The following is a 16,106-nucleotide window of genomic DNA, read 5'->3' on the forward strand; positions in this document are numbered from 1 at the left end:
TGCAGGCGGCGACAGGACGAGTAAAGAGGCGTCGTCGTGTCATGTTTTTCATTTAAGTTAATCAACTGCACATGTGTGTGTGTGCGTGTGTGTGTATACGTGTGTGTGTACCTGTGCCAGTGTGTCAGGGTCCAGCGCTCTGGATCGATGGGAGTCACTGAAACCATGCTGCCCACTGCTGGAGCGCCGGATGGGCGTGTCCTCAGGCCTTCGCAGCGAATCATGTCGGCTCACTGTCATGGTCACAGCAGCAGCAGAGCGGCGGCGGCGCTCTGGGCTGTCGAGAGGCGGGGTCAAGCCCTGACCCCGTCCCAGCAGCAACTCCCTGGGACTGAAGTGACCCGTCACCGGTGGAGAACTTCGCTCCATCACCCCACCATTCCCGTGGTTGTCATTAGAGCGGCCGAGGGGGCGGCGGAATAGACCATCGGTTCGCTTCCTCCTGTGACTGTGAACAGGAAGCAGGACACTGTTAGCTCAGGTCAACAGTGGAACTGCTACTGTTAAAGGTGCTATATGTAAGTTTTCTCTGCTGCCAAAGGTGGGAGCGGGTGGTGGTGACAGTCGCTTGCCAAGAGCTTCAGCCATCGTGTTTACAAGACAAGAGGTTATAACACGTCTGAGCAGCTGCTTCCTCTGGACAGACTTGGCTAGCTGGTTAGCAAAACAAGTAAAAGCAAAGTAAACATTTGCGTTGTTTTCCACTTCAGGAGACAGCTGAGGTGAGTAAAGGATAAAATTTGATTCTGAACTCAGCGTTTTTTCTTCTCGTAGGTAAACAGCTGTTAATGCTAACGTTGGCTATGTAACAAGAGCAAAAACTTGCATATAGCTCCTTTAATCTATTAGTTGATTGACAGAAATTAATCTGCAGTATTTTGATATTTGATTTATTGTCGTTTTCAAGGAAAAATACCAAAGAGTTCAGCTTCTTAAATTGGACTTTGTGTCATTCATTGAATCATTCATTATAATTATTACTTGCAGCCCTAGTTAACAGTGCATAAATGCATAAACCTTTTGGCTAATTAAGTAAAGAAGTAAGTAGAAGAAGGTAATGCACACAGCCTGTATTCAGAGACTGAGCCTTAAAACCAGCCGTCAGGACTTCTGGAACTTTGTGATGTCACAACAAAGCAGTCACTGCCCTCAGCCATGCCCCAAGCCCCGCCCACCTGGACCCACCATCCAACCTTGCAGGATTTGGTTTCTCTGAGTGTTTACCTGGAATCTGCTATATTTTTATTAGATCACTAAGAAAACAGCCAATCAGAAGAGAGGCTCAAAACCACAAACATCTTCTGATGGACATCAACACATCAAATAAAACACAGGAAAAGTGTAAATATGGGACCTTTAAGTACATGTTACTGGTAATAATAATAATAATAATAATAATAATAATGATAATAATGATAACAATAATAATAATAGGACTTATGTAGATGCAGGAATGGAGGATGTTTACATTGCTGTATTGGTACTTCTGAATACTTCTTCCACCACTGTTACACACCGATATCTCCTCCACAGATCAGCTGCCGTCTCAGATGTATTGTTAGGAATGACTGTGGATATGAATGTGGAAGGTGTCTGCTGCCTGCTGATGGGGAAACGAGTCAAATGAGAAACAGCTGTGATAACAGCATGATGAAATTCACAGGTATCTTTAGAGGCGAGAGAACAAGCTTTAACATCCACTGCAGCTAAAAGGGTCCTCTCTCATCACAACCGACGGTGTCTTACATGACAGACCTGTTATAGGTCTCTGGCGGCCTGATGTCGGTGGGGGAGCTCAGCTCGCTCCTGGACCTCTTGTCGTCAGTGCTGCTGCTCCCGCCGTCGCTGTCCGCCTTCTGACTGAGCGTATCGGACATGGCGTCGGCCCTGAGGACACAGCACAGAAACAGGAGAGCTCAACCAGCACAACACACCAATCATCAATTAACTGATCAATAGTGTGTGGTTAGTGACTCCCTCAGTGCAACGAGCCTGTTAATCAACAAACTGTGCAACTCAGTGAGCCACAGATCCACCCAGGTCCATCAGTCAGTGAATCAAATCGGCCACTTGTGTTTGAAAAGACCTGAAGTCCGGCTGTTTTCCTGGTGAATGAACCTTTTCACAGCAGCACAGAAATAAAAAAAATTGAAAAAGTGTGAGTAACAGTATCAGCTGTGTCTGGCTCCCCGGCGGGAACGAACCCTTGTTAATGTGATTAATTAATCACACCTGACTGCAGTGGAAAAGGTCCATTTTTCTGTGTGGTTAAAATCTACTTTTTATCAGTGATATTTTTCTAAACAAATGACAGGAACCTTTTATCGGCTACATGGAGAATCTCTCATCTGACATGAGTCAGTCAGTGTCAGCACATTCTCTGATTTCACCACCCTGAGGTTAGAAAAGATTCTACTGTGTTTAAACTGTTGAATTGTCTGTAATGTGTAATGATAATATGAAATATAATAATAATATCCAGTGTCTCTGTATTGTCAATGTGCAGCTCTATAATTTGTATTTTATGTGAAAAATAAAAAAAAAAACAAAAACCAAATAACATTAATAGTTTTCTATGAGCAGGAACTTATGAACTACAGTACAATGCATATACATGTGGTATTAAATTAATCTTTACATTTTACACAGTGTGTAGAAAACAGCCTTTATAATTTAACAAATTATACAAATCAAAAACAATAATTTACTATAATTTAATAAATTATAATTTGTTTGAGCTGTAAAATTATAAAATTAAAATAATAATTAATTTAGATTTAATAAATTATAATTGTCATAATTTCATACATTATAAGAAATAAGTTATAATTTATTATAATTTAATACATTGTAACAGGCATTTTTCACTATTTTCTGAAATTCTATAAATCAAATGATCATCAATGAATTGAAAAAATTATCAGTTGATTAGTCAATTAATGACTTTTGAAAATTAAATGCCAACTGTTTAGATTATCAATTAATTGTTTTAGTTTAAGTTTTCCTGGTTCCAGCTTCTCAAATGTGAGCATTTGATCCTTTTCTTTGTCTTACATGACAGGAAACTAAATATCTGAAATCAAGGACTACTGGAAATTTTCTGACATTTTATAAACCAAATAATAATAATAATAATAATAATAATAATAATAATAATAATAACTGATGAAATGATCAATAAAAATAATCATTAGTTGTGGCCCTAATATCATGAAACCTGCACTGAAACGAACTGGAATCAAATGGAAATCAGAATAAAGGTGTTAGTGTGCGTTCAGATCAACTCACCTGTCCTTCACCACGATGTACTGATGAGGCACCAGGCCGTGGTTGCCATTGAGCCGCCCCTCCCACCAGTCATGTGACGCTCGCTGGAAGAGCTGCAGGGACGCTCCCTTCTTGAAGGAGAGCTCGCGGCCTGACCGGCCCACGTAGTCAAACCTCGCCACCGCCTCCACAGCCTCACCCTCTGCCAGGGGAGACAGAGAGGAAACAGAGGGGGGGGGTAGAGATAAAAGATAAGAGATGTGAAAATAGAGGTGAATCTGAACTTGTCAATCAGCTGTCTCTGAGGCTTTGTTCCTCCCACAGCTCAACCAATCAGGAAAGAGCATTTATAAAGTCTGTTCTGTTAATTCAGATGGAGAGGAGAGAGGAGGAAGGGCGGGTGGGGTTGTAGAAGGCAGTGAGGGAGGGAGGGAGGGAGGGAGGGAGGGTGGTGGTGGTGGTGGGGAGGGTGTGTGTCTCCATGGCTGCTGTTGCCGTAGCAACCTCTCTCTCCACCAGGAGACAGCGGGATGGGAGTGTGGGCGATTGTGTGAAGGTCAGGGGTCATGCGTACCCTCGTCGCTGGTCTGGGTCTCGGTGCCGGCGTCGGGCTCGGCCTCCTCCAACGCACCCGGCTCGCTGAATGGACTCTCGCTGCAGGAAGAAGAAGAAGAAGAAGAAGAAGAAGAAGAAGAAGAAGAAGAAGAAGAAGAAGAAGAAGGAGGAGGAGGAGGAGGAGGAGGAGGAGGAGGAGGAGAGCAGAGATGCACTGTTCATTCATTCAGTGTGGGAACAAAGGGAGGGGGAGGCATCCACAGAGGGAGACGAGCCTGCTAATCACAGTCTGAGGACGTTTATGCAACAATTCAGCCGCAGCAGAATGTCAAGAGTTCAGTTTGTGATGAGGGACAGGAACAGTGTCCACTACAGGAGAGAGGGTGTCTGCACTTCAGGCCTCATTGTCTTTTTCAGACTGGTTTAATACCACAGCCACTGAAAAAACTGTCAGGAGCCTGTTGAAATCATGCCAGAAAACAACTGACACTGCCATGAATTCACTGAGGTGAATTTATAGCCTGTATTTGTTTACATTTTAGCAAACTTGTATTTAAAATTATGCTGAATTAGCTGTTATCACTTCCTTTTTGCAGTGAACCCATGAACATACAGACAACTATCACTGTATAACTGTGATACTGAAGAAAACTTAAAAACGTGATAAATCTCAGGCAAGTTCTGAATTGTCTTTTCTCTATGATGTCTAAACAGATTTATGGACAATTGCTTATAATGAAAATCAGAGACAATGTTTATCTTTGGAAGGTGTAAGTCAGACTGAATGACATCATGCAGAGAAAGATGCTGGATTTATAAACACAACTGATCCACAAGGTTTAAATGAGAAAATCTTGTTTTCTATTAATTATCTGAAATTGATCTCTTGTGAATTGTATTATTGTTCTACGATGTTTCTGAAAAAGAAACTAAGATATTTTAATGCTGTATATTCTTATTTGCTGCAACAGTGTGACACTGACTCTCCACCCACCACACTACCACCAGTAACTAAGTACATTTACTAAAGTACTGTCAGTAAGTAAAAATTTAAAGGTACTTGTACTTAAGTATTTTCTTTTCATGCCACTTTATTCTTGTATTCAACTACAATTCTGAGGGAAACACTGGACTTATTTTGACTTATTTTGACTATAAATGAGTCTGAATGGTTTTACATGCTGGTCTGTGGGCCTCACCAGTACTGGTCTCCAGTCATACACTTCTCATAAACCGGTCCGGGCAGGTCCTTGGTGTCGGGGAAGATGTTGTCGTGGTGCAGGATGACCGTTTTAACGACCTCGTTCACGTGCGCCTGACAGGCCACCTGGTCCAGCGTGTCTGGCGTGGGCAGGAGGGTGGGGCCGAACACGATGGCCAGGTTCCCAGCGTCCATCATGTTCTCGTCGCTGTACTGGGAAAGGCTGCAGGAGAGGGAAACAGTCTGTGAGTAGTGAAACGTTTGGCAAAACAGTAACACTTCACTGTTAGTCCCCACATTTATTATTTATAATCAGTTATATTCAGCACATTTCCTGCTCATTATGTAATGACCTAATTTGCACGTGGCGGTCAAATTATTGCTTAAAAATATGTGTTAAAATGCCTCATGCTCTGAACTTTGCCACAGACAGTCTCAGTCTGTTGGGGTGTCGCCGGGAAGTTAAACACTGGTGGAAATGAAAATATTTTCACTCTCCTCGACAGTGAAGCTCCTGGTTTAATAACACTGAGGCTGAACGCACTTCATGGCCTCGCATCAGTACATTCAGCTGGTACATCACACCTGCAAATCACACTTAGCTCCCCTCCTGCTCACACCTCCTGCCTCTCCAGCCCTCTCTGCTCTCTCATGCTATATTTATTTCAGAGGCTGCAGAGACTAAACGAGCTCTGCTTTATCCTCTCTACACGTTTTAAGTGTGCACTTCTATCCCCATCACTACAGAAGAGGTTTATGGCCACCTATCCGCAGCTTTAACACCATGTGGGAACTCTGGGGAAATGGAAAGAAATGGGCAATTATCATTAACTGTAAGTGCCTGGTTTGGTGGAAGTGGATACTCACTGGTTGAGGAAGGCGAACAGGTAACGCATCACCACCAGCGTCGCCCTCGGGACGCCCAGCAGGATCTTACGGACACACTGTGCTCTCTCGTAAAGGTTTTCTATCCCTGCAGCAAAATACAAACATCAGAAGAGTCATTGTCTTCACGAGGTGTCAGTACCACGACGACGACGACACCAGCCGGCGCCACAATAAGAGAGGAGGGGATGAGTTTCAGAAAGACAAAGAGACACTAAAGAGAAACAAAGACAAAGAAACTGAGAGGGAAAGCAAGTGTGTGTGTGTGTGTGTGTGTGTGGGCTGAAGATAGACAGAGATTCAGTCTGCGCTTCATGGCAGCAGCTCGTGTACAGATGGAAGCGACACAAATGTTCCAGGTCACAGTGACATTTAAGTGTCACAGGTCAGTTTCAGCAACTTTTCCATGTTTCTCTGCTGCAAGAATTATCAGCAGAAAGTATCAGTAAAATAATCTGAACTGTTCTGTGTAAGTGTGAGCAGCTAACTGAGTAGTTGGGGTGTGGTCAGATGTGAGCTCGGTTGCAACCCATCCATCCATCCATCCATCCATCCATCCATCCATCCATCCATCCATCCATCCAGGATATCCTAATGTGTTCCCAGGCGAGATGAGATGTCTGGTTATCTACCAGCTGGAAGTCCCCAGAAAACCTCCAATGGCAGGGATCAGGGTCCACCTCAACTGGCTCCCTTTGACCAAGTTGAGGATCTCAGGGCCTTTTTGAGAAAAAGGAGTTAAACCTAAAGGCAACGCTCTCACTTTAGCAGTGGATCTAAACTACAACCCTCACCTACGGTCACAACCTTTGGGAAGTGACCGAAACAACGAGATCCCAACCGGGCAAATTGATTTCAGCATCTGGAGAGAGATCTGAGTCAAAAGGAAGCAGTTTAGGTGGTTCGAGCATCTGATCAGGATTCCTCCTGGTCACCTTACTTTGGAGGATTTCCAGGTCCATCCAACCCTGACATCACAGTAGCACATTGTTGCTCATCAACAGTAAACAGACAGCGGTACTCACGGACGCAGGAGATGAGGTCATTGAACCTGTCCTTGGGAAACAGCGGGTTCTCCAAACCCCTGAAGTAGAGCTTCAACACTCCAGCCACAGAGTTGATGTCATGGTTGTTCTCCTCGTCAATCAGTGGGTCATTACCTGGACGAGAGACAGAGCGAGTCAACCACATCCTCAACCACCAGATGCTGACAATCATGTGAACCTTCAGGTGACCTTCCAGTTGACCTCTCACCTCTCTCAAAGCAGTTCTTGATATCGTTGACCTCCACCTGTGATCCTGATACTCGGAATATGCCTTGATGCTGAAGACCTGATGGGAACAGTTTCCGTTATAACTGAAACATTTTTTTATCCCCTTCTGCTGCTCTCTCTTGTGGTGTACCCCAAGGCTCAGTTCAGTATGCTGTATGCTTCCCCTGGGCTGTGCTAACAATGGTTTTAAGAACACATCTCTTCTACGCCGACGATAGGCCGCTGTGCCTTTCCTTAAAGCCAGGAAATGCACATAATCCTCAGTCTCTTTTAAGTTCTGTGGACAGTGTCAAATGCTCAACAACCAAAAATTCTCCAGCTTTGTATGATTGGTCCAGAAAATTTCTCTAGTGATGTAGCCACTTTTCTTAGGCCTCTATCTTCAAATATCTGTTCACAGACAAGAAAGCTGGGTGTCATTTTTGACTTTGAAGAATCAAATTTGATGATGGAGTAGGATGGAAAACCAATGGGCACGATTTTGGCCTAAAATCACAATCACAATTTCATTTTTCACTACTTCCCAGCACTATATCACAAGTCTTTTATCCTGAGGATATGATTAATTCAATGAATGTGACTTGGACCTGGATAAATGGCAGAATAAAGTGTGATGCATAAACTAATTAAAATCAGGGAGGTTCTGGTAAAATTGACACTTGCCCATGATGAGACAATGAGCTTCTGAAAATAGAGAGAGGAGCTGTAATGACAATGTTTGCTACTGCTCTGATTGTGCTGACTGAAAATCCATAAGAAAGACTGAACGGCAACAATCCCACTTTTAGTTTCTGGGTGTAGAACATCTCCTGACTAAACTAAAAAATGTACATATAAAAAATTCAAGAGTTTTCCAGACTTTTCAAGACCCTGAGATGCCTTGGCTTTTGCAAAATAGTCCTCAAGAAGCTGGTGAAGCGACCACATCTTATATTTCTATATATAACAGCTGAGCCAACTGAACCTGAAAATTGAAAAGTGAAACTCACCGTGAAGGTTGATGTAGCGGATGCAGCTCTCCACCAGCAAGGGTATGGCTTTGGTTGAATCCTATAAACACAGTCATCAAGCGCACAACTTTACACTTTACTCATTCTGCTTATTGATTGCAGCTCTTATTGACTCCTGGAGTTTGAAAAGTGAGGAGACAAACATCCTGAAGCCTGATAGATGTGAAACTCTACCTGGTGCTTGCTGTGGGAGTTCTTCCGCCCACGACTGTAATGAGGAGAAAGGAGGAAAGAGAGAGAGGAGTGTCTCAAGCTGAAGTGGTGGGATGGGAAGTAACAGTTATTATTAAGGTGAAGAGAAAATATGCACTGACGCCTTACCTCGTAGTTAGCAGCTCAGCTTTATAACCTGTAAGAAGAGACAAAGACAGGAAGGTTTAAAGGTCAGAAACGCTGCTTACCATGTGTATTAAAGGACAGAAGATAAGTGAGAGAGTTTCTGTCTGTCTTACCCTCTGCTAAAGCTTTCTTCAGTATGTCATGTTTGGCCTGGAGTTTGGAAATGAGATTACTCCCCTCCAGATACTCGCGGAATTTCTGAGGAGTGAAAATCAAAAATATGGAGGTTCGGTTCACTGTTAATCCTGCTGCACCATCCAGTGTCAGCTGGCATTAAAACGAGCAAATGATTGTGTTCTCTCACAGTGAAGTAGAAGAGCTCCGTCTCCTGCTGGTTGGCCCGCCGCTTGGCCAGACTCGGTTTGTTCAAGTAGCCGTCCGACACGCTGGACTTGACCGACTCGGAGGACGGGCTGTGGGTGAAGCTCTGGGAGACGTCGAAATCGTCCAGCACCGTCATGTCCTGCAGGGTGGTCAGAGTTGCACCCCAGGTCTTCTTCACCTGGAAAATTGTGTCGTCAAAGAGCGATTATTTGTGGAAACTGAGACACTGTTTAGTGATATAAAAACCAAATGACAGATTTAAACCCCTGACAAATCAAGGTCCTGCATCACATTAAACCAAAATCCTGTATTTTGTTTTGTATATTTCTCCGGTCATACTTGTTTTATCTCTTTTTAGTCATTTTGCAAATCTTTGTGGTCATTTTGCATCAATTTTGAATTATTTTGTGTCACTTCTTAGTCGTTTTGCATCTATATTGAATTGTTTCGTGTCACTTTTTAGTTGTTTTATGTCTCTATTTGCCTGAGAGGCCCATTCTGATAATCCATTCATGTTCAAACATCATTGTGATCAATAACTTTCTCTCCTGCGGTGAATGTCTCTGCCTGGATGACACATCCAGAGCTTTAAATATCAGGAGTCGTTTCCTGATTTAAGAAACTTTTACTCCACGAACTCACTCGGACAAATTTTATCCAGCCGGGACTGTTTCTCTGCTCTGGGACAGTTGATAAATCTGGGCCCAGAGCTGCATGTGGATCTATTTTTCCACCTTAACTGATCCTGCCGATCCGGGAACATAACAATGATCTGAATCATTTTCATGACTGCAACCGGCTTCATGGATCATGAGTCATTAATTATGAATTTTTAATTGTTTCAGGGAGGAGTTTCATTTTCCTAAATTTGTGCGCTCAAGCACAACTGCTCCTGTTTGTGTAGACTACATATGCAAAGCGTGTTTGTGTTTACAGCAAAGATAATGGGCATGAAAGTGTTTTTTATTTGTATATGATAATCACGGTGTGTTTGTGTCTACGTGTGTGTATTTGGAAGCTGCTGAGACGTGCAGACGCAGCTCATTAATCCAGACTCCTTCAGCATTTTTATGCCCTTCAGGGTGAGTTAACAGCTGCCCTCTGCGCACACACCACCACGGCCTGCGCCACCACGACACTGACGAGGCCACGGGCTGCAGCACCCAGTCGCTCTCAGGTGGTACAGGTTTATTTTTGGAGGCTACATCTGTTACATTATCACCCCATTAAAACAGTATAAATTAACATAACTTTGCACAAAGTTAGTGACTGTCAGAAAAATATTCTCATTTGTAATCAGTCAGGGTTTTGGCTGCTGTATCAGGATCAGCTCTTACAGCCAGAGCGTGATCTCTGTAATATGATATTCTAATAGACGGATCTACGAGAGAGCATCACGAGATGAGGTGTATTGTGTCTGTGTGTCTCACCTCTTCGTTCTCGATCTTCAGCGACGCCAGGCGGGTCTGGAGCTGTGTGAGGCGCAGGGTGAGCTCAGCCTGGACCTGAGGCTGGGAGGCGATCTGGGTCACCTGACAGGACGGGGACCAACAACAAGACCGTCAGAAAACAAACTCAGACACTGTGTGTCCTGATGGAGACCTGTCCCATGACTTTCTCTACCAATCTGAGCATTTCAGTGGCCCTGAAATACAACGTACACACAATAAACTTTCTCATCCATTCATTCCTATTGAAAGAGGACCATTTAATTTTGCCTTTGTGTACCTGAACTGTTGAGAATATCATAATGTTTAGACTGCCATAGTTCAGAGTCTTTTATTTTGAAAAAGGAAATCACAGTTTGAGAATATCAGGGGCTTTTGGCTTTGCAAAGAAGAGGCCTGATGCTAATTCTCTCTTGTTAAATATTTAAGAATTAATGCAAGAATTAAGATTTAACTAATAAAAGTAACTCTGGTGCAATTATTTATAAATTAATCACAAAAACATGACTGAAATGGAGAACTCCTTTTCTTCCTGTTTCTGAAATACATCTCCATAAATGAAAAACACATCAGATACTGACTGCGTCGCCCATGTGGGCTTGGAAGCCGAAGCGCTGTGGGGGGCAGAAGGCCGTGGGGTAGAGGCCCAGCAGACGCTGCCTGTCGCGGGCAGGGTCCAGGCCCTCCACGGCCCCTTCCAGCACCTCCAGACCCGCCCTCCTGGAGGCCTCGAGGCTGAGTTCAGCTGATAGGTAGGTCCTCAGGGCCCGGCTCAGACTGGAGTGGTACCCTAGGTCACAGCACTGAGACAAAGTAAAAATCTGTAAATCTCATTTTCATCGTCCTTTAAACAGCAACCCTGTGGGTCATCATGTTATCTCCACCTGTTTGACAGGTGGCAAAAAACACCACACTACCCATGAGCCTCAGCTGCTGTTGCTACAGAGAAGAGGCCAGTCAGCGGAGTGAATAATAACGTATACTCACGTCTATGATATCAGGCAGGTCGTGGATGTAGTATTTAAAGACGGAGGCGTTGGTGGCCTCCATAGTCAGCAGATACTCGTTCCTGGCTTTGAGAGCCTTCAGTTTGTTCTCCGAGTACTTTGCCTTCCTCTGATGAAGAAAGGCACAGACAAGAGAAGATGATAATATGGGTTATGAATCCGTATGTACTGTATGTCCCTTCCTGGCTCCCATAGGTACATTCTTCTTCCCTTATTTCCAATTCACCATCTGGTTAGAAACAGTGGATCACTGGATAAACATATTAACAATCAGTACCAATTAGTGAAGTTTAAGAAGAGCCAGAGAGGATTATAACAGTTCATGTCCAATAAAAATATAAGACTGGATTTATGTCTCCATGAAGATTTCCCCACCCCAGTAATAATTACAGCCACAGTCTCCTACAGTTTTTCCAAGAACCAGCTGGTCCTCCTATAATTTTAATCATGTCCAGAGCGAAGTTCTTGAATTTTAAAGTGACACTTGACAACAAGCTATGAAATTTGACTTTTGTGTGAAAATGGAGGAAGATCAGTTGGATGGAAACATGCAAACACTGAGGCCATCGGCCAACGTTGGAAAAAAAATAAAGCCATCACAAGTGTGAGAGAAATGTTTGACTAAAAGTTTATTGATAGTAGCCGAATTAGCTGTTAGCACTTCCTGTTTGCAGTGGACCCAAAGATTTACAGACATCTATCACTAAATTACTGTGATACTGAGGAAAACTTAAAAATGTGATGATTCTCAGGCAAGTTCTGATTCGTCTTTTCTGATGACTTCCAAGCAGATTTGTAGACGTTTATCTGTGATGTACATCAGAGGTAATGAAGTGTAAGTCGGACTGAAGGATGTTAATATGTGTTTCGTGTGTGTGTGTTCAGATTGTCCAGATGAATGTCCACGTCTATTACAGCCCAGATCCACAGTGAATATTTCCTTCCCCACCTCCCTGTGGTGTTAATCCCGTCTGAACGGGGTTTAACACTGGGTCAAACACCTCATCGTCCTGGGTTTGATTAGCGACCTGATGGTTTAACCTGGTGTTGAGCTGTGACGACCCGGTGATGTTTAGTTTGTGAGTGAAACGTGGATGCAGCTAAATGAACTGAGACCCGCCACCGTACCTTCTCCCTCATCTTCTCCATCTTGCGGGCGGCGTTGCGTCTCTGGTGGCGCTCTTCTATCCGCAGGCCGAACACAGGCTCCACCCCTCCGCCCGTCCCCGACACGCCCTTCACGCGGCCCTCCTGACGCTCCGCCTCCCGCAGCTTGGTTTCCGCATTGATCGTCTCCGCATGGTACATGTGATATGTCTTCATCACCTAGGCAACAGCAGCACCATAGCAACACAGCCTCTGAACCAGATGGACCACAAAACACTGGAAAACAGCTTCAGCCGGGGGTCGACTGTGTTTTATTCCTCAAGGTTATCAGGCCCACGCTAATCTGGTTTCTGTTTGGACAAAGAGCTTTTAAGGCCAACACTCTGACTTCAATTCAACCCTGACATTTGACGGCCAATAATCAGCAATTTTCTCCCCCGAGGCTCTTTGCAGACATATAAAATAATGTCAGGCAAAGAGCAGAAGTTCAGAAAACATCCCTGAATGCAGGGCGGTTTTTCATTAGATACAGGTGCATTTTGATCTTTCAAAATATGACTTTTCTTGAGCCCAGCCGCTGCGTTTCGAATTCATTCTGTACAAGGAAAAGGTGCTTTAAAGTGAAAAGTGATGGTTCGGCTTGTTTGTTTCTTATCCACCTGGCAGGTAGGTTTAAACAGTGCTGACCCCTGCACCAACATCCCGCCCTGTAACAGCAGCCTCATTTTAAATTTTCATTTAGAAGATGGGCCTGTACTTCCTCAGACTCTCAGACTCATAACATCCACCATCCTCTCCAGGTTTGTTCCACTTACGGTGTAAAGCTCGTTCAGAAGCTTCATGAGGTCTTCCTGAAGCTGGAAGATGATCTCCTTACTCTAACAGAGGAGCGAAAAGGCAAAGAAGAGACAACATATCATCAGCATGAGGCAAATACATAATACCTCAATGATGTTGCACCTTTTACTCCACATTTACATTTATCTGACAGCTACAGTTACTTTTCAGACAGTTGAAGATAAAACCAGTGGTTATGAATCTCCTGGTCTGTGACCTCTTGTAATGAGGTAAGACGGGTCTTTGTCATGTCTCAGATGACTGTGAGTTGTTAGCAGTTCCACCAAAGAGACATTTCTCTTCTTTACTCCTCAGATCATTTCATCTAAATAACTGTTTGTGTCTAAAACAGGTAAAATTATCCAACACTTGTCTGAAAAATGATGATAGATATTTGGAGAAGTTTGTTTTTCATTCTTCCCTCTTACATCAGTCACCTCATGACCTCTCAGATTTATCTTGTGGCCCTTTGGAGGGGCCCAGCTCTTAGGTTGGGAACCATCCGACTAAACTACGTGACTGTATATAAAGTAGTTGAAACTAGCTCCAGTAAAATCCTCCCTACACATCGATGCATCAAAAAACTGCAATAAAAATATTACATATTAATACTATTTTCCACTTTCACTGAATTAGTTTTTTAATTCATCAGTCCTGATTATGTGTTTATATAATACCACTGCTGTCATCTTCCATATATTATATGCTAAAAGGAGATTTTTTTTGTTATTTTGGATTCTCATAAAAAAAAGTCAACTTCAGAGCTCAGTAGTCTACTGTAACTTACACACAGAAATGTGCTGCATCTATAAGTTTAATATTTTTTATTGTATTGAGTTTGAAGGCCTGTGCATGCAGATGCACATGTGTGTTAATAATCTAACAAAGTCTTAACAATCTAATGTCAGATACAGTAAAACATATCACAGTCACAGGGGACGTGTAAATGGAGGATCTCAGTGTGTGTCAGTGTAAAGAAACACTGGCGATCCATCAGGGCAGCTGAACAGCAGCAGATAAATAAATGGATTTGACCACACACAAACAAATGAATTCATAAATGAAACAAGCCGCGTCCTGCTGCCTGCACTCAAACCGAATTTCTGCCTCATGCATTAAACAGCCGACCGGTTTGAGGAAGGAGCTACGTGGCAGCGCGGTGCCACATTAATATTGCATTATGCTAAATGACTGTGGAATCCCAGGATGGATGAATCCCGTTCCCATAGCGCCTGCTGAGAAAAGATCAGCTGAGTCTCGTCGTCATGGCGACGGGGCTGTCGGCGTTGTCATGGCCACTCGGCCGTCTGTCTCTTCCCGTTGTCCCTCCTCAGAGCAGAGTTTCTTCGCCGGACACAGGGAGGTGATGGAGGTCTTACTGTTTATAGCTGCCGGCAGCCGCTGCACTTTAGTTAGCATGAATAAAAGACGAGCCGGAAGAGAGATTAATAATGAACACGCCGCGCTGAAGTTGGAGGCGGCGGAGTGTGTGGATGTATGTGTGTGTGTGTGTGTGTGTGTGTGTGTGTGTGTGTGTTTAATTTGCTAAACTCTGAGGCAGCCCAGCAGAGCTCAGGGGAATACTGACTTTACTTTTCATTAGAATCAACTCTTCTACTTAGAGACGGAGCCTCAGTGGTGGAAAGTACTGTTCGTTACATACTGTATTTAAGCATTAGAATCAATATTTTAATAAAAGCAGTGACAATGTGACAGATGGGTCTCTAATGACGAACCTACAGATACTTATCCGCTGAATCTGCAGCTCCTTTCAGCTTCACAGAGATTTATAGTGAGTTTCTGCTCAGACACAACTGTTCTGCTTCACTCTGCAGCTCCTTCAGGTTAAAAGGCTCAAAAAAGCTTCTGTCTGTACATTTAAACTGAACCTAAAACGAGACTTTTGGAAAAGCTGCTGGACCGGTTTTACTTTGAAAACCCCAGAGTTGCATTTTAGTCTTGACGGGCAGAAACAGAGACCTTTGGAAATGATGACATAGACACCCACAGTCGGTCTCTGATTGGGTCTGATCACCCTCGACTAGCAGCAGTGAAGCAACGTGGGTAATGAATTACAAGCTTTCCTGACCTTGTTGTCTTTGCTAGCAGCTGTTGTGAACAATCTGCTTCCTGTTTACACCAGCTCGCACATGCCCAGTATCCGTGAACGGTCATGTATGTGTGTGTTTTCAGGTGTGTTAGTACGGACGGAGATGGTTTCTGATACAGAGCTAAAACACTGGTCTGCACAGAGATCGTTTTTGTTTTAAAATGAAAGTGTGGAGCCAGATATTTCCCTCAGGAGCTGGTGAAGCTTGAAAATGGAGCAAAAATGTTCATTATACAGATTTTAAAGAGGCTATTTGTGAGTTTTCTCTGCTGCTGAATGTGGCTTCTTCTGGAGCAGATGGTGGCATTTGTAGCTTGTCAAGAGCTTCGGCCATTGTTGCGTGGTGGCTAGCTGTTTAGCATGCTGACTTCAGTAGAAGAAAAGATGTGATGTGACAATAGCTTTCCACCTCTGGAAACAGCTGTTGGTGAGTAAAGGAATGAAATTTGATGCCAAACTAACAACATTTCTTCTAGATTTGCGAGAAAACAGCTGTTAATGCTAATGTTAGCTATGTAGCAATAGCAAAAAACTACATATAGGTCCTTTAAATCTGATGATATGTCAATGCTGTGTTGACAATTTGTTTCATGCAAACTGGTGACTGTAGTTTTTAATCAGACAGGAGGACATAGTGAATTTGTTGGGGACTATTTTCAGCGGCGGATTAATCCACATTTGGGGGCTCTAATGAGTATTTGTGGCAGCAGGACAGTGAATGTGGGACTGATAATGAATAGTT

At 43.5% G+C, this 16,106-nt stretch overlaps 1 protein-coding gene across 7 annotated transcripts in view; it reads right to left on the reverse strand.

Moving 5' to 3' along the window:
- LOC139635316 (SLIT-ROBO Rho GTPase-activating protein 1-like) overlaps positions 1-16,106 on the reverse strand; it is a 29,917-nt gene that overhangs the window by 2,344 nt on the left and 11,467 nt on the right. For 2 of the 7 annotated variants that reach the window (XM_071502508.1, XM_071502504.1), the window contains exons 5-23: positions 13,233-13,295; positions 12,439-12,636; positions 11,291-11,419; positions 10,885-11,106; positions 10,286-10,387; positions 8,836-9,033; positions 8,645-8,729; positions 8,514-8,541; positions 8,367-8,400; positions 8,172-8,232; positions 7,163-7,240; positions 6,934-7,068; positions 5,891-5,996; positions 5,022-5,246; positions 3,842-3,921; positions 3,289-3,469; positions 1,747-1,887; positions 1,469-1,603; positions 112-448 (exon numbers count right to left, since the gene is read on the reverse strand). In XM_071502508.1, coding sequence (XP_071358609.1) covers positions 112-448; positions 1,469-1,603; positions 1,747-1,887; positions 3,289-3,469; positions 3,842-3,921; positions 5,022-5,246; positions 5,891-5,996; positions 6,934-7,068; positions 7,163-7,240; positions 8,172-8,232; positions 8,367-8,400; positions 8,514-8,541; positions 8,645-8,729; positions 8,836-9,033; positions 10,286-10,387; positions 10,885-11,106; positions 11,291-11,419; positions 12,439-12,636; positions 13,233-13,295 — 2,538 coding nt within the window. The remainder of the gene's footprint in view (positions 1-111; positions 449-1,468; positions 1,604-1,746; positions 1,888-3,288; positions 3,470-3,841; positions 3,922-5,021; positions 5,247-5,890; positions 5,997-6,933; positions 7,069-7,162; positions 7,241-8,171; positions 8,233-8,366; positions 8,401-8,513; positions 8,542-8,644; positions 8,730-8,835; positions 9,034-10,285; positions 10,388-10,884; positions 11,107-11,290; positions 11,420-12,438; positions 12,637-13,232; positions 13,296-16,106) is intronic. The other 5 variants (XM_071502507.1, XM_071502505.1, XM_071502506.1 and 2 more) reach the window with 5 other exon arrangements.

The sequence above is a fragment of the Trachinotus anak genome, unplaced genomic scaffold (genome assembly GCF_046630095.1).
Source record: "Trachinotus anak isolate AG129_WGS33_773 ecotype Australia unplaced genomic scaffold, CSIRO_AGI_Tana_v1 ptg000018l, whole genome shotgun sequence".
Taxonomy (NCBI): domain Eukaryota; kingdom Metazoa; phylum Chordata; class Actinopteri; order Carangiformes; family Carangidae; genus Trachinotus; species Trachinotus anak.